The sequence below is a fragment of the Cynocephalus volans genome, chromosome 10, assembly GCF_027409185.1.
Source record: "Cynocephalus volans isolate mCynVol1 chromosome 10, mCynVol1.pri, whole genome shotgun sequence".
Lineage (NCBI taxonomy): Eukaryota > Metazoa > Chordata > Mammalia > Dermoptera > Cynocephalidae > Cynocephalus > Cynocephalus volans.
In genome coordinates, this window is record NC_084469.1 from 126,584,920 (window position 1) to 126,612,671 (window position 27,752).

The 27,752-nt window shown below is 42.7% G+C and overlaps 1 protein-coding gene across 1 annotated transcript; it reads left to right on the forward strand.

Annotated features, from left to right (window-relative positions):
• Positions 1–4,458: 4,458 nt before the first annotated feature.
• On the forward strand, positions 4,459–26,314 carry LOC134387005 (ATP-dependent RNA helicase DDX19A). Its single transcript, XM_063109180.1, has 12 exons — positions 4,459–4,620; positions 10,342–10,390; positions 12,542–12,592; positions 13,595–13,730; positions 16,862–16,954; positions 18,330–18,432; positions 18,777–18,891; positions 22,453–22,630; positions 22,983–23,220; positions 23,967–24,129; positions 24,579–24,770; positions 25,222–26,314. Exons 1-12 carry the CDS (start codon positions 4,564–4,566, stop codon positions 25,281–25,283), a joined length of 1,437 nt encoding a protein of 478 aa, XP_062965250.1. The 5' UTR covers positions 4,459–4,563; the 3' UTR covers positions 25,284–26,314.
• The last annotated feature ends 1,438 nt before the right edge of the window (positions 26,315–27,752 follow it).

The window sequence follows — 27,752 nt, forward strand, 5'->3', positions numbered from 1 at the left end:
TGCCGCCCGGCTGAAGAAAAGAAGGTGGCGTCAAGTACGGGGGCTGGGTCCCGAGAAGGCCGCTCCCTCCGTCCTTAGTATTGGGTTTTGTTGCTCAACCTCTTTAGGAAACTGGGTACCCCCGGATTCCAATCCTAGATGTGCCACTGAAAGAAAGTGAGCCGAGAAGCCCGGTACCCATCAAGCTTTATTAAAGAAAAAGAATCTGCCGGGCTGTGCTCAAAGTGAAGGGCACCCCGGGACAGCCCTCAAAATGGGGGGCAGCACCAGGTGTGGGGGTGGTAGAGCTTATATAGGGCGCCAAGGGCTGGCTGAGACCATCAAGGAGGGGCATTATGTTAATGTGGAAGTTATGCGACCAGGGTGGAGAATTGCACCCTTGTGGAAGCAAAAGGGTTTCTGTTTCTCAGAAATCATTAAGTTTCTTACGAAGGGAGGGGCTGGCGACTATTTCGTGCTTATTGTGTGGAGAATGGCGCTGGTCACATCTAAGATCCATCAGCCACTTATTAGGCCATCTGATCTTGGGAAAGTTAGCTTCCCTGAACCTCAATTTCCTCATCTGTAAAATGGAGATAACAGTAAGGATGTTGTGAGAATTAAATGAGGTGATTCAAGTAAATTGAGTAGGAGGCATTTTTAAAATGTTAACTCATTATGTTATCCTCTGCAGCCAAGTCTAACTGAATTTGACCCAGGCAGGCTGTCTAGTTTGTAGCTCCAGCAGAACGTGCCCTTCTCCTCACCTTGGATCTGGAGAGGAGTAGGATCCTTAGTGGCTTAGCTGAGTGCCTTCCCTTTCGAGTATAAATGTTAGCTGAGGGGAAGGAGTGGTAGCCCTGGCAGAAGGTCCCCTGTTGCTCAGAGCTGCTCCAAACATTGGCCAGCTGGTTTCATTGTCTCAGTTGGGACCTCAGCCTGGTTTCATTGTCCCAGTTAGGTTTCAGCCCTGAGAGTACTGGATTAAACAAATGCCAGTTGGCCTCGCAATAGATACAGGTGGAGTGGAAAAAGTAGAATTTAAGCAAACGCCCTACAAATCCAATGCAAGCTAAAACCGTATCCTCAATATGACTCCCCCCCACCCCACATCACATTTAGGAACTGTGTTTCAGTGGAAGCACTTGAAGGAATCACTCTCAGTGCTAGAGCTGCCTATTTGGTAATGAAATAGCAAGCGAAAGAGGGTAATGGGCACCCAGACTTCAATGTTCTCTCTAAGCAAGACCCTCTGCCCCCAAAGAATTTACAATTGAATCTTATGTCTTATGGTAGTGCTGCTTTTGATTTTAATGAAAAGCCTTGATGTGTAGATGTTTGAGATGAGAAAGGTAAAAATTCTAGTCTTTTTAAAAGCAGTTGTTACAATAGTAAGGATCAGAAGGAGCATTATTCCACAGAAAACCAATTAGAAGCCTCCTTGGGGGATTAGAGCATAGTGTTGATAACACCAAGGTCGAGAGTTTGGATCCCCATATTGGCCAGCCACCCCCAAAACAAACAAAAAACGAAGAAGTCTCTTCAGAGTTTGCAGCTTGAGGTGGAGTTAGAACACGGTGCTATAAATAAGCAATGTAAGGGCCAGCCCATGGCTCACTCGGGAGAGTGTGGTGCTGATAACACCAAGGCCACAGGTTCAGATCCCTATGTAGGGATGGCTGCTTAGCTCACTTGGGAGAGCATGGTGCTGACAACACCAAGTCAAGGGTTAAGATCCCCTTACTGGTCATCTTTAAAAAATAAATAAATAAATAAATAAATAAGCAATGTAATATCAGAGCAGTAGCTCATTGATGGTGAGGATGCTGGGAATTGAACTAGCCATTTGGGAAGACAATATGGCATTTGGCATGCTTATTTCTGTAGCCTTCTGTTTTCATGCCCTCTGTTCTGATGAATGATTAAGGGATGAGAAAATATTCTTACTCCCTCTTTTTTTTTTTTAAACAATACAAATAAATTTATTCCTACCTGTATTTTCTGAACTTCTATTTATCATTATATTGCTTTATTTTTAATTGACGTATACTTTACATAGAGTACAATGCAAAGATATTAGGTGTACAATTCCATGAGTTTTAATGATTGTATACACATTTGTAATCACTTCTCCAATCAGGATATAGAGCATTTTCATCACCCCTGAAAGATTCCTTGTGCCCATTTCCAATCAATCCTATGCACCCTAGCCCATCCCCACACAACCACTGCTCTGATTTCTATTTCTATAGTTTATATATATCTGTTTTGAACTTGTATAAATAGAATCATGCACTATGTATTCTTTTTGTGTCTGGATTCTTTCAATCAACATAGCATCTATGAGATGGCAAATCTCTCATCTGCATTGTTACAGGTATCAATATTTCATTTGTACTTTATTTTTAATCAACATGATTGAGAAGTATAATTTATATACAATAAAATGATTTTTTAAGTATACAATCCCATGAGTCTACAAAGTTCCATGAGTTGGCAAATTTATACATCTATGTAACCAGGACCCCAATCAAGATATAGAGCAGTTCTGTCACACAGGAAGTCCCCTTGTGTCGTGCCCAACCTTCCCCCCCTCCAGAGTTCTAATTTTTATCACTCTAGATTTCATTTTTCCTATTCTTGAATCTCATATAAATGGATTACACAGTATGTGACTCTTGTGTGTGGTGTCTTTCCTTCAATATAATGTCTGTAATAGTCATCTATTTCATTGTGTGTATCAGTAGTTTGTTCCTTCTTATTATTGAATAGTATTCCATTGAATGAATATACCATAATTCGTTTATCCATTCTCCTGTTAATGGACATTTGGGTTTCCAGCTTTGTACTATTATGACTAAATCTTCCAGGCACATTTTTGTACAAATTTTTTTGTGGACATGTGTTTCATTTCTCTTGGATAATAACTAGGAGTGGAATTGCTGGATCATAGAGTATAAGTAAATGTTTAATTTTTTGAGAAAATGTCAGTTATGTGAAACTATTGTACCATTTTACATTCCGTACAGAAGTCTGTGAGAGTTCCAGTTGCTCCACATCCTTACCAACACATGGTCTGTCAATCTTTAATTTCAGCCATCCTAGTTATGTGCATTGGTATCTCATTGTGGCTTTGATTTACATTTCCTTAGTAAGTTATGATTTTGAGCTCCTCTTCATATAATTACTGACTATCCTCTTTTGTGGAGTGTCTGTTCAAGTCATTTATACATTTTGACATAGTTGTTGCAATTAGAAATGTATCCTAGAGGGCCGGCCTGTGGCTCACTCGGGAGAGTGCGGTGCTGATAACACCAAGGCCCCGGGTTCAGATCCCATATAGGGATGGCCGGTTCGCTCACTGGCTGAGCGTGGTGCTGACAACACCAAGTCAAGGGTTAAGATCCCCTTACCGGTCATCTTTAAAAAAAAAAAAAAAAAAAAAAAAAAGAAATGTATCCTAGAGTAATAATCCTAGAGTAATATATTTTGAACTAAACTCTGTATTAGTCTATTCACTCATGCATTAAAAACTTTTTTATTTAGAGTTTAAAATTATGTGCCATGAACTTTTCTAGGTTCGCTAATCAGCTGTGACCAAGACACAAGATCTTTGCTCTTTCTGAAGAGTTCATATTCTAGTGGGGAGAGACAAAAAATAAACTGATGACTTTTGATGGTCTGGAGATGCTCATTGAAGTGTTATGTATTAATAGTAAAACATCGGAAGCAAGCTATATCCCCAAGGAAGGAGAGGAAGGGGACTTAGGTAATATGTGATATGAGCTTGTTATTATACTGCCATTACATTGATAATTATGACATTAAAAAATACTTAGCCATATAATTAAAAGGTTAAATTTAAAATTTTGTGTGGTACAGGATCCGAACTCTTGACCTTGGTGTTACAACACGTGGTGTTACAACCACGCTCTAATCAAAAAATTGTATATATACTTTGTCTAGGACTATATAAAATACCCTCGCTATGGACAAAGTCTGGAAGGAGCCATTAGAAAAAGAAAACGCTGTTGTGCGCTGCGCGTATTCATGGGAGTGGTGGAATTAGGAAGGTTTAAGGGGTTTCTCTCCACCGCCCACATCATTGCGTTCTTTAACAGTAGAAACTGGAATCACAAAGTTTTCTCATAGGACTTGCCTTTGTCCAAAGCTCTACAGTTCACAGAGACTTATACATTTAATATGAGACATAGAAAGTCTAAAAATAAATTTTGCGTTATTTCAGTGTGAAGTAAGGCAATGAAGAGACGGGGGAGAGTCTCCCTTTACAGAGTACACGGATTTCAACTCAGGATGAGGCTGCACCGGGGCGAATCTGAGAACAACTCGCGAGGTTTCCGCACGAGGCGGGGTGGGGGGGGGAGAGCAAGGCCGGCGGGTCAGTCAAGCGCGGTGCGGCGCTGTATGATGACGCCACTGGACGAGAACTGACGTCACTTTCGCGCTCCGCCGCTTCCGGTTCCCGGGAGTGGAGTTCTAGTTCCTGCGGCGGTCTCTGGGCCGGTGTGGGCCCTCGGTACGGTGCATCTTTTTCCCGCAAGTCGGCCTCTTTCCTCCGGAATCATGGCCACCGACTCGTGGGCCTTAGCGGTGGACGAGCAGGAAGCGTCTGTCAAGTCGGTCAGTGGCTTCAGCTCCAGGCGGGGAGAACGTAGTAGGGGCCCAAGTGGACCGTGGTTCGCGAAGGACAGGGAGCTCTCCGGGTTGGGCAGGCCCGTGGTCAACAGGCTCCTGGAGTTTGCTGTGGGCAGTCACTTAGTCCTGATTTGCTGCTAGAGCTAAGGAGACCAATATTGAGCTTTTTGTCTTCTTCTGAGCTAGTTAAGGATTTTATCCTGTGGTAAATCTGTTTCGCTATGTATGCTAATCCTTTTTTTCTTTGGAGTGTTTCTGTGCTACTCTATACCATTTCTTAGATACATGCTTAACGGGGTTGGCAGTTTGTAGCTCTTTTAAGAATAACGGATTCAGATTTAGATGTAATATTTCGATCTACTGCAAATATTGGAGTGACACTACAAATATTTCATTGGTGTTTTTTAAAATTTATTTTATTTATTGAATCAAAATCGATTATACATATTTTGGGGGTTGAACATTGAGATATGTTGATTAAATCAATATTACTAGCATATATATTGTTACAAATCGTAATTATTCTTTATGCCCCTTGTCCAATCTGTCCCCTTCCCCCCTTCCCCCCTCTAATTGCCCTAGATTTCTTCTCTCCTTCTGAAAGAGTAATGGTTGGGCCGGCCCGTGGCTCACTCGGGAGAGTGTGGTGCTGATAACACCAAGGCCACGGGTTCGGATCCCATATACGGATGGCCGGTTCGCTCACTGGCTGAGCGTGGTGCTGACAACACCAAGTCGAGGGTTAAGATCCCCTTACCGGTCATCTTTAAAAAAAAAAAAAAAAAAAAAAAAATGAAAGAGTAATGGTTACTCTGTTAATTTGTTGCCTATATGAGCTGTCCAGTGCTGAGAGGTGTTGTCAGGCCCCCCAATATTATCATAGAGCAGACGCTCCTTCTGTCACTCTGACATGGGCTTTGTGGAGAGAGACTTCCTCTTCTTTTCTTTGTCTCTGCTGGTGACTCTTCTTGTGTGAATGCTCTCCAGTGGCTGGCGGACCATCTGCGTGGTGGTTGTGGCGTCTAGCCGCTTTTGCGGCAGCCATGGTTATTGTGGTGGCTGTGGGGGGTCACCCACATGGAGGTGATGTTTTTGGCATGCTCCTTGGTGCTGGCGGTGTGCCTGGTTGTGGGATGTGTTTGGTCCCCTTCTCCATGCCTCTGGTCACTGGGCGAGACCCAAGGAGCTGGCTTGGTGTGCCTGGTTGTGGGAGAGGGGTCCGGTCCCCTTCTCCATGCCCCGGGTCCCTGGGCGGGCCCCAAGGTGCTGGAGCCATGTGCCTGGTTGTGGGAGGAGGGTCCATTTCCCTTCTCCTTGCCTTGGGTCCCCAGGCAGACCCCAAGGTGCTGGCATGGTGTGCCTGGTTGTGGGAGGGGGGTCCAGTCCCCTTCTCTGTGCCTTGTGTCCCCGGGCTGGCCCTGAGGCACTGGCGCAGTTTGCCTGGAAGTGAGAGTGGGGTCCAGTCCCCGGATCCAAGCCTCTGGTTCCCAGGCAGGCCCCAAGGTGCTGGTGGTGTGCCTGGGCCGGAACTAATTTTTTGTCCTTTTCTTCTAACACGGGGAACTTCCTGTGGGAACCAGTACTGAGCTGTGTGGTTGGTTGTTTTTTTTTGTTTGTTTGTTTTTTTAAAGATGACTGGTAAGGGGATCTTAACCCTTGACTTGGTGTTGTGAGCACCACGCTCAGCCAGTGAGCGAACCGGCCATCCGTATATGGGATCCGAACCCGGGGCCTTGGTGTTCTCAGCACCGCACTCTCCCGAGTGAGCCACGGGCCGGACCGCTGTGTGGTTGTTTAAATAGCTACTTTGCTGCTCTTCCCTAGGGAAGGCTTTTTGTGCAGCTCAGGGTTTTTTTTTTAAAAGATGACCGGTAAGGGGATCTTAACCCTTGACTTGGTGTTGTGAGCACCACGCTCAGCCAGTGAGCGAACCGGCCATCCGTATATGGGATCCGAACCCGTGGCCTTGGTGTTCTCAGCACCGCACTCTCCCGAGTGAGCCACGGGCCAGCCCCCGCAGCTCAGGGTTTAATGGTTGGTTTTATAGGTACTTCCGGCTCTCCAGAGACCCCGTGGATCTGTTCTGTAGAATCTCTGATCTGGGCCTGAGTTTTTTCATCAAACTGCACCCTATGCAATTCTGCAATCCTGACCATTCTCCTCTGAGTGGTCCTGTGCTGATTGGGGGGCAGGTCAGCTGTCCTTGCTGTGTCCCAGTGTTCTCCTGGTGTTCCCATCTCCCCCACTGCCCATGCTCCAAACACTTCCCATGGGACGCCCTGCGCTGGTCCCTTGTGATGACTCACCAGCCTCTGAACAGCTCCCTTTTTCAGTTGTGGCTCCTTGCTCCTGCGTGGGTCCACGGGAACACTGCTAGTGGTCCTGTTGTCCTGGGGGCCACCAAAGCCCTCTTCTCCCCTGCTGCCTCCAAGTAACTCCATCTTAAGGGCACAGCTGCGGCTTCTGCCGGCTCCTGCTCCATGCGCTCATCAGCTCGAGCCTTAAAGCAGCCGCAGCCCGAAACGTTCAGAGCAGCTTTTTTTTTTTTCCTCTCATAGTAGTTTTTCCCACCTTCATGAACTCCGTAGATCTCTCCTCCTCTTTCCCTGAGCTCCAGCGGCCCCAGCTTGAATGATGTTACATTTTTATAGTTGTAAATTTGGTTGATTTGTGGGAGAGAGTGATGGTGGGAACCATCTATTCTGCCATCTTGACCCAAACTCATTGGTGTTTAAAGTGACATTTAGTTTCATGTACTGGTTCTTTGATTAATGAAGTTCCATTCAACTGGAATGTAATTATAGTGTAACTGTGGCTTTCTGTTCTTATATCTAAGACCTAAAGTGTAAGTGTGTTTAGTGATAAAGCACTGTTGGTTTTAAGAATATAGATTTTACTTTTTGTAGTCTCAAGTCTTACATAACGTTTTTAATGCTTAAATTACATTTCTTCACCAGCTATCCTCTACGAATCTTCCCTAAAACACAGTTATTGAGAATTGGCTTCAAATCTTATTTTTAAATGTATGACCCTGATTTACCTGTGATATGAGTCATAAATATAAGCCTACATGTACTTGATGTCTGGTTCTAATCCTTCTGCTTATCAGGAGGCTGGTGTAAATAAATGTTTTAAAATATTGCTTCCTAATAGTTGGAGGAGACTCCCTCCCCCCCCTTTTAAAAAACCATGTAGACAGTGTACATTCACTGTGTCCTGTGTCAAGGACACTGCCTTCTGTGAGAGGCAGGACAAATAGAAGTTTGTTCACTGAGGATGAGTCCAGATGAAGGAAAATGAGGAATTGACCTCTCTCAAAAATGGGGGAGTTTACCTCTCTCAAAATAGGAATACTTGTCTTCCAGTAGTTTTTCCCTTTAATGCAGCTGAATAAATGCTGACAAATTCTTGCTTGTAGAATTCCTTTGTCTGTCCCCTAAGCATGTCATCATTTACTAATATATCTGTTCTTCATATCAATGATAATACAGCAGATTTGGTTGCAGTTTTCTTTTTCACCAGTCAGGCTTTCTAGAGACCACATCAGCTTGGAGAACAGCAGACAGTCTCAATGACATTTTCAGACCATCCCAAAAGTAGTCTACTTCTGTATATCCATATGTACGCAGCCTGAAAATGAGGATTAGCCAACCAATGGGTAACTCCTGGTATAAGATACCTTTCCTTATATGTGCCAACCTTCCCATTGGCTTTCAGGGAAAGGGTGTCCACCCCTAAGGAGGAAGTGTGTTATCTGGAAAACCTAATTTCTTTTCTTTTTCTTACTTTTTTTTTTGAAGATGACTGGTAAGGGGATCTTAACTCTTGACCTGGTGTTGTCAGCACCATGCTCTCCCAAGTGAGCCATGGGCCAGCCCTGGAAAACCTGATTTCTAAAGAGATCAGATGAATACTCTTACTATGTGAGGGTGGACTTTGTTCTCCCAAAGACCAAGAGCAGGGTCAGTTGGAGGGAGGTCAAATTAGAGGGGATAGTATAATTTAGCGAAGTACAGTAAGTTCTCAGGAAACTTGCCCATGGTTATCATAAGAATAATGACTTATTACATGAACTCAGGGGTCATTTGAGGGACAGGGCTCAGGCCTAGGGTTTGATTTGGGAATTCTTCAGAACTTGAAAATGAAAGGATGAGTCGACACCAGTTGACGATCCACCGGAGACAGCTTGTTTATTAGGCAGCACACACACATATATAGGGCTTTTAGGGAAGGCTGATTGGCTTAAAATACAATCCCTACTTAGCATACCGCATGGGGCTTGGGGTGAGCTGATTGGTGTGCGATTCGTGCCTGCAGAAAGGAGAGTACGGAAGAGAAGGGCAACCAGTGCCATGATGGGGTGTGGCCGAAAAGGACTTATGTGATCAGGGTGTGATCCCTTGGGGCATTTGGGTTCTACATTCCTCGGTGTGATCCCTTGGGGCATTTGGGTTCTTACAGAAAATGTATCTTTATACTGCCATCTTTATATCACACCCTTACTCTTACCAACACTTGGAACATAGTGAAATAGTTCTCATGAAAGTGGAGACTTCAAATTTATAATTATTGCTGTGCTTGAACTTTCACTTGCAATTTAGTAAGCAAGTTCGTATTAACTAAGATTATGTGGCCAAGAGTAAATTTAAAAACCTTTTGTTCAAGTTTCTGAAAGACTTTCAAATCAGGAACTTGAATTTATCAATTGTTTCAACATAGTAAGTAAGTTTTTACCTAACTTGTAATGCAGGTGGTTGATAAGACAAGAAAGAGGACTATAATTTATTTGCAAAATATTACTTTAATATGATGTGGGGGCTGGCTGGTTAGCTCAGTTGGTTAGAGCACAACCTTGTAATACAAAGATCAAGGGTTCAGATTCCCCTATTGGCCAGCTGCCAAAAAATAAAATAAAATAATGGGTTTCAGGGTTAAAAAGAAAAAGCTTAAGGGTCGGCCTGTGGCTCACTTGGGAGAGTGCAGTGCTGATAACACCAAGGCCACAGGTTCGGATCTCTATAAAGGGATGGCCGGTTAGCTCACTTGTGAGAGCGTGGTGTTGACAACACCAAGTCAAGGGTTAAGATTCCCTTACCGGTCATCTTTTAAAAAAAAAAAAGAGGGCCGGCCCGTGGCTCACTCAGGAGAGTGTGGTGCTGAGAACACCAAGACCCCGGGTTCGGATCCCATATACGGATGGCCGGTTCGCTCACTGGCTGAGCGTGGTGCTCACAACACCAAGTCAAGGGTTGAGATCCCCTTACCGGTCATCTTTAAAAAAAAAAAAAAAGAAAAAAAAAAGCTTATTTGAGATATTTAAATGGTATCATTCTTCACTGTGTCTAGAAAGGAACTGAGTGTTTGTGCCATTGAAAGGATATAAGAGATTTTTAATGAAGGTTAGTCACTCTAGAAAGAGTATAAATTGGGAGAAAAGCCGAGATTTGAGACTTTTCCATACTGCTTCTCCCTACCATTACATTTAGCCCACTCCCCACCCTTTTTTTTTAAGGCTGTTGAAGGTACATGAAATGTTTTTGCCCAGGTTTTTAGCAATTCTGCTTTGAGCAAAACAAAACAACTCCCTGAATATAGATGCTAAAGTAGTTCTTGCTAGCTAGACTTACACTAGGGAGCATCTCTTTGACCAAAGGCCTTCTTTTTATTGAGTCATTTGCTTAACTGTTTCTTTTTATTCCTATTCAGATGAGCAATCTGCAGATCAAGGAAGAGAAAGTCAAACCAGATACCAATGGTGAGTCACCAGTAATGACAAGCTAGATACAAGTTCTGTGTGTGCTTCTGCTCCACACTCACAGCTGCAAGGGAGCTCTCATTTAGCCTAGTATTTGGCAAATTGACAGCACTGGTTTCTAGAGCCAGTAAATTAGGTTTCATTAGCGAAGGGGATATGGCAGTTTTCCAGATTTTATCTAGCTTCTGACTTCTTAAAACTAAGAATCACTATTGAACTGTCTTGCCACTGTTCACATGATAATGTTTCTTTAAAATTATTTATTTAACTTTTTGAAAAGTGAATCTGAGTTCACAACTCATTGTAAAAAGGTGTAAGTCCTCCTTCCTGTGCTGCTCCAACATTTACCCAGTTTTCACTCCCTACCTGTGTTAGTTGGCTTACACTGCCCTACAAAGTACCACAAACTAGGTGGTTTAAATAACAGCAGTTCACTGTCTGATGGTTCGGGAGGCCAGAAGTCTGAGATCAAAGTGTCAGCAAAGTTGGTTTTTTTCTTTTTTTTTTAAAAGAAGACCAGTAAGGGGATCTTAACCCTTGACTTGGTGTTGTCTGCACCACGTTCTCCCGTGAGAGCTAACCAGCCATCCCTATGTAGGGATCCGAACCCGTGGCCTTAGTGTTATCAACACCACACTCTCCCAAGTGACCCATGGGCTGGTCCTAAGGTTGGTTTTTCTCTGACGGCTGTGAAGAAGACTGTCCCATGCCTCTCCCCTAGCTTCTGGTGGTTTGCTGGCAGTCTTTGTCATTGCTTGGTTTGTAAGGACTCAGTCATATTAGATTAGGGTCCACTCTGCTGACCTCATCTTAACTAATTACATCTGCAGTGGCCCTGTATGACCCTGTTTAAAACTAAGGTAACATTCTGAGGTACTGGAGGTTAGGACTTGAACATATGAATTTTGGGAGTACACAGTTCAGTTCATAACGCCACCCCATCCCATAAGTACTACTGTTTTGTATTTTTAATATTCTCCCAAAGTTTCTTTACACAAAACAAACATATATAGATTCTCTCCCTGTCATCCTCTTTCTCTCTCTCTCAAGCTAAAGGGCTATGATTTACACGATGCACTTACTTTTTTCACTCACCAGTATGCTTCAGCATGCTTTCCATATCAATACATCAAGTTTCCTCACTCTCTCTTATAACTGCATAATGTTGGATTGTGTTGATACACCATAATTTATTTAACCAGTCATCTATTTATTTTTTTAAAAAAAGATGACCGGCAAGGGAATCTTAACCCTTAACTTGGTGTTGTCATTACCACGCTCTCCCAAGTGAGCTAACCGGCTGTCCCTATGTGGGGATCTGAACCCGCGGCCTTGGTGTTATCAGCACCACACTCTCCTAAGTGAGCCACAGGCCAGCCCTTAACCAGTAATCTATTGATAGATATTTGGGTTGATCCCATTTTTTGCTATTATAAACAATGCTTCATGGAATAACTATAAACTTAAATCTTTTTACATATGTGCAGATGTGTTTGTAGGATAAATTTCCAAAAACTGGATTTGCCCCCAACCCATTCTTACAGGTTCTCAAACTAGGGCAGAAAAAACAAAGCAAAACAAAACAAAAATGGATTTGCTAGTATGTGTGTCTGCAGTTTTTATCAGTATTTTCAAAATACCCCACATAGGTGTTATACCAATTTATATTTCTGTCAGGAAAGCATGAGAGTGTCTGTTTCCATACAGCCTCACTACAGTTTTTAGCCAAACTTTTAGAATTTTGCCAATCCGATAGATAAAAATTGGTAGATTGTGTTTGCTAATATAATGCTGTATTTTAAAATAGGATGGGTGGGCTGGCTGGTTAGCTCAATTGGTTAGAGAGCAGCCTTATGACACCAAGGTCATGGGGTTTGGAGCCCTATACTGGCCAGCTGACAAAAAAAGGGGAAAAAAATAGGATAAGTAAGTCAGAGGTGACACAGATCTCTCTAAAGTTAAACATTTCTAAAAATTAAAAAAAATTTTATTCACTTAAAAACTTGCTAGAAATAAAAATCCATTAACCATAAAGAATGCCAGCTATTTATATTTTGATCGCTTAAATAAGTTTTAGTATTTACATTCTCCTACCTTTTAGGTGGGTTTAATATTTGCCTTTCGAATTATGACAACTGTTTTTTTGTGTAGGTGTTATCAAAACCAGTACCACTGTAGAGAAAACAGATGAAGAAGAGAAAGGTAACTGCACTTCCAAGCCCTGTGACTAGAGACAGAGTATGACCCAGGGCTCGCCTTTCTGGAGCCAGGGGCAGCCTGAGTTACAAGATTAGGGAGATGAGGAAGACTCAGCAAGAGGCTAAGAGGAACAGTCAATGAGACTAAAGGAGAACCAAAAGAGTATAGTGTCCCAAAAGTCAGAAAGAAGTGTTTCAAAAGCAGGATGTCAAATATAGGTAGTAAGCTGATTAAGAGAAAAACTAGAAATGGGATATTTTATTGATTTGGCAGTGTGGAAGTCATGGGTGAGCTTGACAAGGGCTGTTGAGGTCAAGTGGGGAGGTTAAAAAAAAAAAAAGCCTGTTGAGTGTGCATTCAACAAAGAAGGGAAGGAGAGGAAATGGAGATTATCATGTCCAACCCTTTTAGGGAATGTTCCAGAAAGGGGAGTAGTGAAATGGGGCAGTAACTGGATGGGGATGTGGGGTAAAGGAGGAAGCAGATTTATGATGAGAGATGTTAAAACAGGTTCATGTGCTGGTGGGAATGATCCAGTGGAGGGAAAGCTGGTGATGCAAGAGAGGCAGTGTCAGGAGAGAGATCCTTGTGGGCAGAAGGGGACAGGACCTGTTGGACAAGTAGAGGGTTAGCCATAGGAGCATAGGCCGTTCATCCTAGATACAGAAAGGAAAGTGGAGAATCTGGGCGCACACACAGGTGAGTGTAGCTGTGGTCATGAATGAGAATGTGGAAAAGTTAAACGTTTGAGAAGACAGAAGGTATAAAGGGAGGTGTGAGGAAAAGGACGAATGAGTGGACTACAGAAACAGTCTGGCTGGGGAACTCAGCCCATTCAAGTCAGGTGGTCAAGAATTTAAAGTGAGACCTGTTGGTGTGATTGTGTTTTTTCCCAACCATGTTTGGCTGCCCAAGGGCTGGAGTGGAGAGGGAGAGAGTGTGGTTTTACAATGGTGGGATCTGCCAGATCAATATTAAGAAAATTTACTGGTTTCTTCCTGACAGAGGACAGAGCTGCCCAGTCCTTACTCAACAAGCTGATCAGAAGCAACCTTGTCGACAACACAAACCAAGTGGAAGTCCTGCAGCGGGATCCAAACTCCCCCCTCTACTCCGTGAAGTCTTTTGAGGAGCTTCGGCTGTGAGTATTCATTCCTTTGAAAAGCTATTCGTTGCCAGTCCCTCCTCCATAAAATGTAGCATCTCAGAGATTCTTATGGGAATTTCACTTTTACTTAGAAAAAATTTAATGTATTTAATTCTTTTAGTAGGCAATAATTCAAAAGTCAAAAAGTATAAAACAGTTTACAGTAATGATCTCCTACCCTTGTCTCCTGGCTACCCAGTTCTCCTCCTCTGGGTAGGGATTTTAATGCCACAATTTATTCATCATAGCTGAAAGTCTTTTTTCTTTTATGCTCTTAGAACTTTCAATAATATATTGGCTGACAGGTGATTTCTGGATGTCAGGAACATTTCTTACTAGGTAAGCCCCTTTTGTTAGACTGTAGGGTTTATGATATTAAGAACCAGTTCATCTGCTTTTATAAAATCTGTCAAAAGAGCCTAGATTCCTGGTACCTACGGTGGAAAGCAACCTTTGACAGTTCCAGAATTTAAAAAAAAAATATCCAGAACCCAGAATTAAGCCTTAGGGGAGCATATTTATGGCATTATGCTAAGAGTGACTTTTAACATCATTATTTTAAAGGCAGGGAATTATGAAAGGTCATACCACCTTTTTTGTTTTCTTCAGTAAGTTAGTAAAGAGTTACTTATGGATCATTGTTTACGTACATGCCACTGGGCTGGGTGTTACGAGGAACACAAGATATACCTACCATTCTTGCTGCCTGCCAGAATGCAAATCATAGACAGAAAATAGCTGGTGAGTAAGAATGTGATGGAATAAATGAATTCTTTGCCTTTGTTCAGCAAAATCTATAGTATGCCTGCTGTGGGCAAATAGAGGCCACGTTCCTCCCAACTATTACCAGTGAGTAAGAGACACTTAAAATAAGAGAGCCAACTAGTTGTTAATGAAGTGGTAGTGAAGAACAAGTTTTTTTTTGGTTTTGGGAGCCAGTACAGGGATTGAACCCTGGACCTTGGTGTTGTCAGCACCATGCTGTAGCCAACTGAGCTAACCAGCCAGCCTCCAGGACAAGTTTTCTAAAGAGTGACTTCTTTTTTTTTTTACATTTTTAGGAAAATATTCTTTTCTTTGTGTGTTTCCTCTGTCAAGGGTTTTATTGAACAAATCTGTCTTCAGTGTTTCTGTTCTTAAACTATATCAGATCAGCTAAATGTGCTGTCTTGTTTCCTGAGAATGACAGCTTGCTGTTCCAAGTTATCAATGGGTTTTTAAAATTCTTTTCACTTAAAAGACTTGTGCTCTCAGTTTAACCACTGATGAATTGTCCTCTTCAAAAGGCAGGTTCTCTCTGATTTAGTTGTTGGTAGCCAAAGGAAACAAAGAATGAAACCTAGTTTGCCTAATATACTTGGTCTGTTAAGTACTTAAAAGATTTGAATTAATCTGCAAGATAAAAGAAAAATAATGAGCCACTGGAAGCTGTTGGATCACTTGAGTCCCAATTAGGTAGTGACTTTGTTTCTTTGACAACCAAATTAGAAGTTGCCGGGCCAGTGGGCCAGCCCATGGCTCACTCGGGAGAGTGTGGTGCTGATAACACCAAGGCCCCGGGTTCGGATCCCATATAGGGATGGCCGGTTGCTCACTGGCTGAGCGTGGTGCTGACAACACCAAGTCAAGGGTTAAGATCCTCTTACTGGTCATCTTTATTATTTTTTTTTATTAATTTTTTTTTTTAAAAAAGATGACCGGTAAGGGGATCTCAACCCTTGGCTTGGTGTTGCCAGCACCACGCCCAGCCAGCGAGCCAACCGGCCATCCCTATATGGGATCCGAACCCGGGGCCTTGGTGTTCTCAACACCGCACTCTCCCGAGTGAGCCACGGGCCGGCCCTACCGGTCATCTTTAAAAAAAAAAAAAAAAAAAGAAGTTGCCAAGTGTCACAGCCTTTTCTTCCAAACAGAAGATACCAAACGTTGTGTTTTAAAGTTCTTTATGTCTGAGAACCAACATATGCCAGAAGAATGTGCCTTTTAGAGAGCCTGTTAAATTCCAAGGAAGGCTTAGAGAACAAGTGTTCTTGACATGGTTTGCCTTTCCTTAGAACCAGTCTGCTATGGTTTTTGTTAAATACCCTGTCAATTTAAAGTTAGCAGAGAGCTAGGGCCGGCCCGTGGCTCACTTGGGAGAGTGTGGTGCTGACAACACCAAGTCAAGGGTTGATATCCCCTTACCGGTCATCTTTAAAAAAAAAAAAGTTAGCAGAGAGCTTATTGTAAATGCCAACTTAAGAATGTGAATTGAGAGCCGAGCCCGTGGCGCACTCGGTAGAGTGCTGCGCTGGGAGCATGGCGACGCTCCCGCCGCGGGTTTGGATCCTATATAGGAATGACCGGTGCACTCACTGGCTGAGTGCCGGTCACGAAAAAACGACAAAAAAAAAAAAAAAAAAAAGAATGTGAATTGATACTTGTTATGTACCTACTTATATAAAAAGTTGGTGCTTTTCTATTCTTGATTTTAACTACACTTAGTAACAAAATCTGAACATTTGTAAAGTTTGGTATGATAATCAAACTACCCTTACCTATTTACTGTATATCAGCTGCTAGAAACTGGCTTAATCAATTTTCTTCCCTCTTCTGAGTATTTGCACAGCAGTCTTTGGAAGGACCGTGGAACACGAAAGGACATGTGCACTGAGAAATTAAAACTGAAATCCCATACTCTAAGGAGACTTCTATATTTTAGCAGTATAGTGAGCAGTGTTTATTTTTTGTTTGTTGTTTGTTTATTTTTTGGTGGCTGGCCAGTACAATTATTTTTAGATATTTCTTTTATAATTTATTTTATGCTATGAATTAATAAATACTACCCTTGCTGTATCCAGGGAATACTTGTCATCCAAGGCCAACCAGATTTGTAGGTCTGCTGAAAGCATGAACTTTTCTAAGAAAGGAAACCAGTCTGTATTTTATGAATTGTATAGTAATTGCAGATTAAAATTTAGTAGAGAAAGATGGTGCTTTGATTTGGTTTTAGATAGAGATATTTTCCTATGCCTTAAAAAACACTAACAGCGGTAGGAAGCATCATTCCTTGCTAGATATAGGAAAAGATAAGATTCTAAAATAATTTCAACTGCTAGAAGTCCTCTCTCTCCCTGTCCTCCTAGGAAACCACAGCTTCTCCAGGGAGTCTATGCCATGGGCTTCAATCGACCATCCAAGATACAAGAGAATGCCTTACCCATGATGCTAGCCGAACCGTGAGTATGCAGGCCTAAGTGCACCTCTTCCAAATTTAGTTTAACTGAAGTCTTTCACAAACAGTTGTTGTTCCTGAGAACAAAATGGGCCACTTGGGGCAACATGTTTCTTCAGGAAAACAGTTTGGGCAAGTGCAGAGAGAATCAGATGGAATTGGGTACAGTTTCTGCCTTTCCCACTTAATAAAAACTGATAAAGTTAGTGCTTTATTCTATGTGATTTTTTTTTTTTTTTTATAAAAGATGACCGGTGAGGGGATCTTAACCCTTGACTTGGTGTTGTCAGCACCACACTCAGCCAGTGAGCAACCGGCCATCCCTATATGGGATCCGAACCCGTGGCCTTGGTGTTATCAGCACCACACTCTCCTGAGTGAGCCACGGGCCAGCCCATTCTGTGTGATTTTTAAAAATTGGTTTAAAAAATATATATTTAGAAATTTTGAGACCTACAAAAAGGTGTAGAAAACAATACTAAGAACACTTCTGTAGCCCTATCCTGCCAAGAAATAAAACATGAACCCAGTTGATAGTTGAAGCCCTCATGCAGTCCTCCCTTCAGTCCTTCTTCCACCCCCACCCAAGTGAGCACCGTCTTGAGATGGATCATCACTCCCTCAGTTTTCTTTATGCTCTTACCGCACATGTATGTGTCCCTAAGACTCTAAAGAGCAGTTTATATATTCTTAAACATTAAATAAATGATATCATACTTTGTGTAGCAACTTTTTTCATTCAGCTTGTTTACAATTTTTTTTTTTTTTTAATAAAAAGATGACTGGTAAGGGGATCTTAACCCTTGACTTGGTGTTGTCAGCACCGTGCTCTCCCAAGTGAGCCACGGGCCGGCCCTTTACAATTATTTTTAATGACAAAAATGCCACCTTTTCCCATGACACTGGGTCACATGAAGTGGACTGTAAAAGTTCCGTCTAAATATGCATCTGACTTGGTATCTTGCATTGTCCATAAAGATGGGAAAAGGGAACATTCAGAAGGAGCCAAGTACTGGGGACACATTATAGCTCAACACAAAATGTCATTGGGGACTTATCTGGGTACTGATGTTACTCTGCACTCTTGATTTCCATGGGTCCCTTAGGGCATAAAACTAGGGCACTTTAGCTGTGCTAGAGTCAAGAAAGAGGATTTCTTGGTGTGAACCCATCTAAAACAATCATTATTTCCTCTACTATTTAGGCAGTTTTTTTAACAACATACAAAAAATAAACAAAGTAATTTGCGCTTAACGCAGAAAACCTGGATAATATAGAGAAGCATAAAGGGGGATTATTCTTTCCACATGGAAGGGACATTTTGACGTTTTGTTGTGTTTAACCAATATTAATTTCATTTCTCGTCTTCTTTGATCCAGCCCACAGAACCTGATTGCCCAGTCTCAGTCTGGCACTGGTAAAACAGCTGCCTTCGTCCTGGCCATGCTCAGCCGAGTGGAACCAGCAGACAGATACCCCCAGGTGAGGGCTTGGGAAGCCCGGGGCCTGGCTTGCCTGCCCTGGGAAGGGCAGCACCATGTGGTGGAAGATTCACAAGTGGTTTGAACGTTGCTGACACCTTAGGCCGTGGCTCAGGCAGAGCAGGTTAGTGCTCCACCCCCAAGCTGGGTGGAATTCATTTGGAAGCAGCAGCCTTAAACAGTAGCTTCCAAAGGCCTCTGCCAAGCCAGGTGGGCCTGGTTGGGGCAGATGCGGTTCTCTGCACTAGTCAAATGGTAATAACATCAACACAGTTGTTGCTTTGGAGCCTTCGGTATGTTATTAACTGGCTCTCCTGAACTCATCCTTTATCATTTCTCTGTCAGTGTCTGTGCCTCTCCCCAACATATGAGCTTGCGCTCCAAACAGGAAAAGTGATTGAGCAGATGGGCAAATTTCATCCAGAACTCAAGCTTGCTTATGCTGTTCGAGGAAATAAATGTGAGTAAAAGGGATGAGACCAAAGCAATGAGCAGGGTAAAGTGTTTGGGTGTTTGAATTTTGGAGATGTGATGACCATTCTGCAATGCTTTTAGTAAACCCATTTAAATACATGCTAATTTTTTAACAGTCCTTGCGTGTGTGTGTGTGTGTGTGTGCGTGCGTGCGTGCGTGCGTGCGTGCGTGCGTGCGTGCGTGCGTGTACAGGGATCCAAACTCTTGACCTTGGTGTTTTAAGACTGTGCTCTAACCAGCTGAGCTAACCAGTCAGCCTTCCAGTCTTAAAATAAGATTTTAAGTTGTTAAAAAATCCCTGCATGGCTCATGGAGTTCTTAAAGTCTGGAGTTCTTCACTGAGAAGACACAGTTTTGAATTCAGCATCCAGAGTCCTGGGACCTGCTTATAGAAGAGGATAAGCAGGACTGAGGATGGTAGGTTGGGGTCAGATCCATTTCTTCCTTTTCTTTTTTTGGCAGCTGGCCAGTATGGGGATCTGAACCCTTGACCTTGGTTTTATCAGCAACATGCCCTCCCAAGTGAGCTAACTGGCCAGCCCTAAGATCCCTTTCTTTAAAAGTAAGCATAGGCTTTAATAAGAGGAAACTGAGAGCATGTACAGTTAATTTACTCTTAAAATCAGAAATCTTTCTTTTAGTTCTTTCATGCATTCTGCAGAATGTCATATAGAAAATATGTGTTAAAATGGAGGGGGAATTTGAAAGATTCATTAGAAAATGGGTCATTGGAGGGCCGGCCTATGGCTCGCTTGGGAGAGCGTGGTGCTGACAACACCAAGTCAAGGGTTAAGATCACCTTACTGGTCATCTTTTAAAAAAAAAATAAAAAAGAATACATAAAATTTCTACAAATCAAGCTGTCCAGTTAGCTCAGTTGGTTAGAGCATGGTGCTGATGACACTAAGGTCCAGGATTTGAACTCTGCTGACCGGTCTCCAAAAAAGTAAGAAATAATAAAAAATAAATAAAACTACAAGAGAAAAGCAATCTAATAGGAAAATGGACAGAAGAGGCCCAGTTGAACAGACATTTCACAAAATAAGGAATTCAGATGGCCAGTAAACATGAAAGGTGATGAGCCTCATTAGTCATCAGGGAAATGGAAATTGAAACACTGTACATCAAGAGTCTGGCATTACTAAGTACTGAGAAGATGTGGAAGAATGGGAACGCCCTCACACTCCTGCTGGGGAGTATGCATGGGTTTGATCACTTCGGCATTACTTAGAAGAATTGACCCAGCAGGTTTTGAACTTTTTGGTCTCAGCATTCTCTTTCACTCCTAAATATTACTGAGGATCCCAAGTATTTTTGTTTATATGGGTTATATCTCTTGATATTTGCCATAGTAGAAGCTAAAACTGAGAAACATTAAAAACACTTAGTAATTCAAAAATTACAGCAGTAAACTTATTACATGCTAATGTAAATAACATATTCTTATGAAAAATAACTATTTCCAAAACAAAAAAATAGAATGACATTGTTTTACATGTTTACAAATTTTTTCTCATATCTGCTCATTTAATCAGTGTGAGATGTTGTTTTCTTTGAAGTATATGAAGAAAATCTGGCCTTACAGGTATTTTAGATACTCTTTTTTAATGCTACACCAAAATTTAACAAGTGGTAATGACTTAAAAGCAAGTTGCAACATGGTATCTAAAATCATATTAATGAACCTTTTGTACTGTGTTACATTAAAATCCCTTGGTCTCTCTTGGACTTTGAATGCATCTTTTTTGGCCAGGGATAATTTTCTGACATCATGCCATGGTCATTTGGGAAATATTGGCTTACTGAGGTATGCTGATATTCCAAATGTTGACATATTTCATTATACAGTATTTAAAAATTGCATGTATTAATATCACCACCAACATCAGAGGAGTTTATACACATGGGGAAACTCTCATTTAGAGTGGCACAAACCAGTTTTCCACAGTTCTGCTGTTCTCTTGAAAGCTCAAATGTTGTAATGGCAACAAATGCCTCCAGTTGTTCTCACTGAGGAGGCAGGCCTTCTTTGTTCATTTTCAAGAAGGTGAGCATCAAATTCCCAAGTGAACATCTGCAGTGTGTCTGTCAGTTGACCAAGAAAGATGGCTAGTTTAGCTCGCCATACAATCAGAAAGGACTTTTCCTAAAGAAAATCATCATGCTTTGACATGTAGCAAAATCACTTTTTTCAGAAATTATGAGATTGGATGTTTTTATGTGTGTTCATCTAATATCTCAAACTGATGGGTGCAACCTAGATTGTTTTATAACACAGGACTTCACTGTGCATGTGAGGGGCTAGTATATTGACTGTACTTAATGTATCATTTTTTAAAGATTCCATTTAAATTGACAGGTAGTGGACATTGGGAAACTATAATGTTTTTAAGAGTTATTTTAAAACTTTTCCAATGCATAGTTGATAAATTCCTAAAGAACGGCCTTTTCTTCTCACTACTACAGTGATCTTATTTTTAGATATAGTTCAAATTTTTAATATTTTAATCTCTACATATTTAATATTTAAATTTTTACTTATTTTTAAGATAGTTAACACATTCACATGTTTCAGAATTGAAAAGGATCTATGGTAGAAACTTTTCTTTCTCCCGTGCCCTCCAGCCACCTAACTTCTCCTCCCTAGAGACAGCCACTACTAACCAGTTTCTCATGTGTCCTACCAGAAATATGGTATGCAGCTACAGGCAAGTAATACATGTACATGTATGTGTGCTTGTGTGTAAGTACATGATGTATATGTACCCTCCAACGTACATGTACATATATTACATGTATCTTTTTTGCTCTTTTTAGTATGCAAACTACTCTGAAACTTTAATAATGTATTTTGGAGATTATTTCATTCAGTTCCTAAACACTTTTATACTTTTATTGATGTAATCATTGGGTGTTTCATATTTTACTTGATCAGTTACTTCCTGCTGCATGCACATTCTTGCACATATGACTGTACCTGCAAGATTAATTCATGTGGTGGAAGTGTTAAAGGGTACATGCACTAGTAATTTTGATAGATGGTCGTATCAGTTTCACCTCCCACAGCTATAGTTTAAAAGTAATGTAGTGTTTTTAAATCAAAGAGAATTTGTACGTAGGAAAACAGTCGCCACAAGTAGAATGTCTAGAGACAAGATAACAGAGCAAAAAATCATTGTGCCAGCATCCTGGGACTCACAGCTACCAATTTATGAGGAACTGAGTGAGCCATGAGTGGATGGATGATATGAAAAGAGTAAAAGTAATGATAAAGAGAAAGAGTTGGATGATGTTAAGTTATAGAAGAATGTAGAAGAAGGAAACTGACACTTACTGAGGGTTCACTTTGGGATTTGGTCCTGACCACAGTGCACTGAGACAGGTGTCATTCTGCTCACTTCAGTAGAAGAAAGTTAGACTTCAGGGTAACACTCATGTGTGTTTTGAAATCTGGGGTTAACTTGTTTTACTGGTCCTGGAAGAATGGGTAGGGCTTTGTTTTTCAGAGTTGAGGTTGGTCACAGAAATCATCTTGGGTCTTCACAGTGGAAAGAGGTCAGAAGATCAGTGAGCAGATTGTCATTGGCACGCCTGGGACTGTCCTGGACTGGTGTGCCAAGCTCAAGTTCATTGACCCCAGAAAGATCAAGGTTTTTGTCCTGGATGAGGCTGACGTGATGATTGCTACCCAGGGCCATCAAGATCAGAGCATCCGCATCCAGAGGTAGGAACTCTTGAGCAGAGGGGAACTTCTCACCCTCTTGATCTGTGGCATCTTCTCCCTTTACTTCAAACACCTCTTCTTGCTTCTATCAGGTTCTCTACTGTAGTACTTTCAGTGGCACTTGTTTGATGGGCCGTTTCCATGTCAGCACTGACTATGCTCTCAGCCTGGGTTGAGGAAGGCAGCCTAGGGACTCCAACCTCACTCCTGTGCCCACCTCAGCTCTGCTCCTCCTCCTTCCCCCCTTGCAGCCTTCCTGGGGATATAGACCATCCAAACCTGGGGAGGCTGCATCTGTTGGTTCCAGTGAGAACCTTGGGGTCATGCAAAATGCCTGGGCCTTACCTTGCAGGATGCTGCCCAGGAACTGCCAGATGCTGCTTTTCTCTGCCACCTTCGAAGACTCTGTGTGGAAGTTTGCCCAGAAAGTGGTCCCAGACCCAAACGTTATCAAACTGAAGCGCGAGGAGGAGACATTGGACACCATCAAGCAGTATTACGTCCTTTGCAATAACAGAGACGAGAAGTTCCAGGCCTTGTGTAACCTGTACGGGGCCATCACCATTGCTCAAGCCATGATCTTCTGCCACGTGAGTAGCAGCACCAGCGGGTCTGCCAGGGTTGCCCTGCCCCTTCTCAGCTGGCTCCACCTCAGTGCTGAGGAGGACCAGATTCCCACTATGGAAAGTGGAGAGAAGGGAAGTGGTTTGTGAAGATGTAAAATACAGGTTGTATAGTGGCAGTAATAGTAGAGTCCTAAGGGCTGCACAGGCTAAACATAGAGCCCTGAGCTTTCTATCTTACTTGTAGGTGGTTTATTACTGGAACACCCAAGAGAATCAACTGATGTTTGTAGGAAAAATAAGAAACTCAACAAGATGGTTAGTCATAAAACCGATATACATAGTTTTCCAATCTCAAACAGCAAACACTTAGAAAATGGAAGGATAGATCCCATTTATAATAATAGCAAAATAAATAATTTTTTTAAAAAATCAAAATGAAGTTAGGGGATGTAAGAATGTGACAAGTCATACTCTGTTATTGGAAGACTTTTACTGTGGTTTTTAGGATTGGTTTTTCGTTTTGTTTTGTTTTTGGCACCTGGCTGGTACAGAGGTCAAACCGTGCACCTTGGTGTTATTAGCACCACTCTAACCAACTGAGCTAACCGGCCAGCCCTCTGGTACAAATAGTCAACATTGTTACTTCCTATTACACTATCAGGTTAGCAATATTAGGAAATTTATCCCTGAACTGCTAAGTTTTAGGTGGACTTTCAGATCAAAAATATTCTCTTCAGATACTTTTATTTCTCAAATGTTTTCTTCCTCAGACCCGCAAAACAGCTAGTTGGCTGGCAGCAGAGCTCTCAAAAGAGGGCCACCAGGTGGCTCTGCTGAGTGGTGAAATGATGGTGGAGCAGAGGGCTGCAGTGATTGAGCGCTTCCGAGAGGGCAAAGAGAAGGTCCTGGTGACCACCAACGTGTGTGCCCGAGGTGAGCAGAGCGTGTGGCCTGGTCTCCCAGGCTCCAGTCCCAGGCCCCATTAGCGAGAGAAATCCCTGTATATGGAAAACTCAGGTGGGCTCAGGGACATGGCTGGGGTTGGTGGTGACATTCCTTTCTGTGAGAGCCTGGATTTCCCTCAGTTGATGAGAACTTACACAGAAGCCGGCAGTCCCGACTTGTGGTGGAAGGAGACGTACAGGCAGCTGACTGGTTGCGCGTGGAGCCTGCTCTTCCCAGGGCAGCCAGTGAGTTTTCAGCTACAACTCCAGTTACCTCTGGGTTCCACTACTTGTCTATGTGCCTCTCTCGTACCCGGTTCCTGCCTGTCCCAGACTCTCTCTCAACCTGGAGTTGGTGTACGTTGGCCTGACTGTGGGCGACAGTGATTTTTGTCTCCCGTCCTCACCCCTCTCTATCTCCAACTCTCCCTCATGCAGGTATCGATGTTGAACAAGTATCTGTTGTTATCAACTTTGATCTTCCCGTGGACAAGGACGGGAACCCAGACAACGAGACCTACCTGCACCGGATCGGGCGCACCGGCCGCTTTGGCAAGAGGGGCCTGGCAGTGAACATGGTTGACAGCAAGCACAGCATGAACGTCCTGAACAGAATCCAGGAGCATTTTAGTGAGTCCCTGGAGGGTCCTGTGCCTGGTGCCCTTTCCTGAGTGGGAGAAGTCAGTGGGGAGAGGAGGGGAAAAGGATAGGTTTTCCTGTGGCCCTGAGAGAGGCCTTTGTCCCTGTGCACACATCCTTTCCTACAGTGTGGAAGTTCTCAGGCAGCACACCTGGAGAGTTCGGGACTCGGTGACTCGAATGACAGTTCCCCCGTGGCTGGGCTTGGGGAGCCTGGGGCTTTGACTGTTGCTGTCAGTGACCAGGGCCCTATTGCTCAGGCACTGGAAGCCTTTAGGGGCAAGCGAAGGATCGCTGTGGCCCGAGGTGTGTCCCATTCCTGGGCAGGGCAGAGCCCTGTCATTTTCTCTCCCTGCTGTGCTGCCCCTTCCTGGGTGGCTTCAGCTGAATGTCCATAGTAACCCCATGTTGATCTCTCTTCAAATCTTGTTTACCCCCCCAGATAAGAAGATAGAAAGATTGGACACGGATGACTTGGACGAGATTGAGAAAATAGCGAACTGAGAAGCGGCACCATCACTGGTGCCCACCCTTGGCACTGCCCTGTGCGGGAGACCAGTGCTTTCACGGCCCAGGCCTCGACAGTCACCACAAAGATGAAGGCATGAGAAGAGAGAAACTACCTACCTCATTTTAAATTATGTTTGGACTTAACAAAAATTTGTGCAAATGATGAGGGAAAATAGAAATTTTTGCATTTTGGAAAATTTCTTTTTTTCCTTCTATTTTTAAGCCACATTTTCCCCCATCATTAGGGTAACCTGGTCACTGTTGATAATGGCTGGTTCCAGGACCCCCTGCCTGTTTTTTGGCTAGGGGTGGTGGGAGCAGCCTCCAGCACCTAAAGAAATGATGGAGGTAGGAGTGGTGCGGGAGAGGCCAGGACTGAGCCAGCAAGCTACAGCAGGGGCCTGGGCACTGCCCCTCGGTTCCTTCACTGGAACTGTTTTCCTTCTCCTAAAATCCAGAGATGTTCCAGCTGGTCCCTTTTACCTCTTTTCTCTGTGTCAGACAATATCCCTGTTTCTTCCTGATGAGCATCTTGGCTAGTTTTGTAAACTTCAGATTTGGGGAGAAACACAGAAGTCATTGAATCTCAGCCTCCTGAGAGTGATTGGTCTGTCAAGGGTAGATGAATCCTCTGAGGGTCTGGGCCTGCCTTCTCCTTCCACTTGCTTCATCTGCTCAGGCCCCTGTGCTCAGCCAGGAGATACTGGGTGATCTTCTGAACACACGCCTGGCCGAGTGAGTTATCCCTGGGCTGGCACAGCATGCCTGGAGCCGAGCAGCAGTTTGGAAAGGAAGTTACAATCAAGTGAAAACTCTGATTATGCTCTTCATCCATAACAGTGGACTTTATGGGTTCTATTAATTCATACATAGTATGAATAAGGACAAATAAATATAGCTATACGCATCATTCATTATGTTAAGCCATTTTAAAGTAATTATGAGAAATGCTTTACTAATCATGCTTTGTTTTTGTATTTTTCTCCTTATTAGACTAATATATACTCATTAAAAAATGCGTGCGTGTGTGTATAAAGTGACTGTGTGCTTTGCCCCCACCTCTTAGACCGCCATTGCCAGCAGCTCGGCACACATTCCACCATATTACTTGCTGTCTGCATCGACCCACCCACTTTTCTTTTACAAAAGCCTGTGAACATTCTACTCATGCTTTTGTGCAACCTGCTTTATCTTGGACTTGTTGACTCATGCATAGTTGACATGTTGACACAGAGATCTACCTCACTCTGAAAAATGGCTGTCATTCCAGTGTGTAGCTGTCCTAGCATTAATTCCATGGTTCCTACAGTCAGAGGCATGTGGGGGTTTCCAACATGCTGCTGTTACAGTGGGTGATCACTTTGTCCTTATCTTTAAGCACCAGTGAGACTCACTCTATGATATATTCGTGGAAGTAGAATTGTTGGGTCAAAGAGTGGGAGCTTTTAAAATTTTAATTCATTGTCAGGCCGGCCCGTGGCTCACTCGGTAGAGTGCGGTGCTGATAACACCAAGGCCACGGGTTCGGATCCTATATAGGGATGGCCGGTTTGCTCACTGGCTGAGCGTGGTGCTGACAACACCAAGCCAAGGGTTGAGATCCCCTTATGGGTCATCTTTTTAAAAAAAAAAAAAAAAAATTTAATTCATTGTCAATTAAGCCTGCCAAAAAGTTTTTACCAATTTACATTATTGCAGTAATACAAAAATACCTATTATCTCACCTGTTTGCCAGCACTCTATATTATAATCAATTTTTTAAACTTTGCCAGATTAAGTAGCAAAAACAGGTGATGTCATTGCTTTTTTGTTTTTTATTTAATGAGGCTTGGAAAATTTTCAGTTTACTGGATATTTGTATTTTCTCTTTGGGGGAGTGGCTCATTCTTATCTCATTTATTATTGGATTGTCAGTCCTTAGTGATTTTTTGGTTTTGTTTGTTTGCTTTTTGGCAGCTGGCTGGTACAGGGATCGAACCCTGGACCTTGGTGTGATCAGCACCACGCTCTAACCAACTGAGCTAAGCAGCCAGCCCTCTCAACAATTTTTAGCAACCTTTGTATATTAGGGAAATTAGACTTTGTCTTGAGTGGTGAATGTTTTCCTAGTTTGTCTTTACAAACTTTTTTCCCCCCTGAGTCAAGTGAAGCAGCTGGAGTGGAGAAGGAACAAAGAAATCTGTGACTGGTTGTGATCAATTAGTTGTAAAAAGCACTGCACTCGGACCTAGGTTTAATGCTACACAAAAGTTTAATTTTTTTTGTGTGTGTGTGTGGTTGGCTGGTGCAGGGACCCAAACCCATGACCTTGGTGTTACAAGGCAGTGCTCTAACCAACTGAACTAACCGGCCAGGCCCCAAAATTTAATTTTTAATGTCAGATTTTACTTTAAGGAAATCTGAATTTCATTCATGCCTAGGAGAGCTGTCCTCATCACAGTACTGTAAAAAAAAGTACCCATG

Excerpts from the sequence above, each read along its gene's own strand:
- LOC134387005 (XM_063109180.1), top strand. The coding sequence starts at position 4,564 with ATGGCCACCGACTCGTGGGCCTTAGCGGTGGACGAGCAGGAAGCGTCT. Across the intron at positions 16,955-18,329 it reads CCCATGATGCTAGCCGAACC|CCCACAGAACCTGATTGCCC; the intron begins GTGAGTATGCAG and ends TCTTTGATCCAG. Across the intron at positions 23,221-23,966 it reads AAGCCATGATCTTCTGCCAC|ACCCGCAAAACAGCTAGTTG; the intron begins GTGAGTAGCAGC and ends TTTCTTCCTCAG.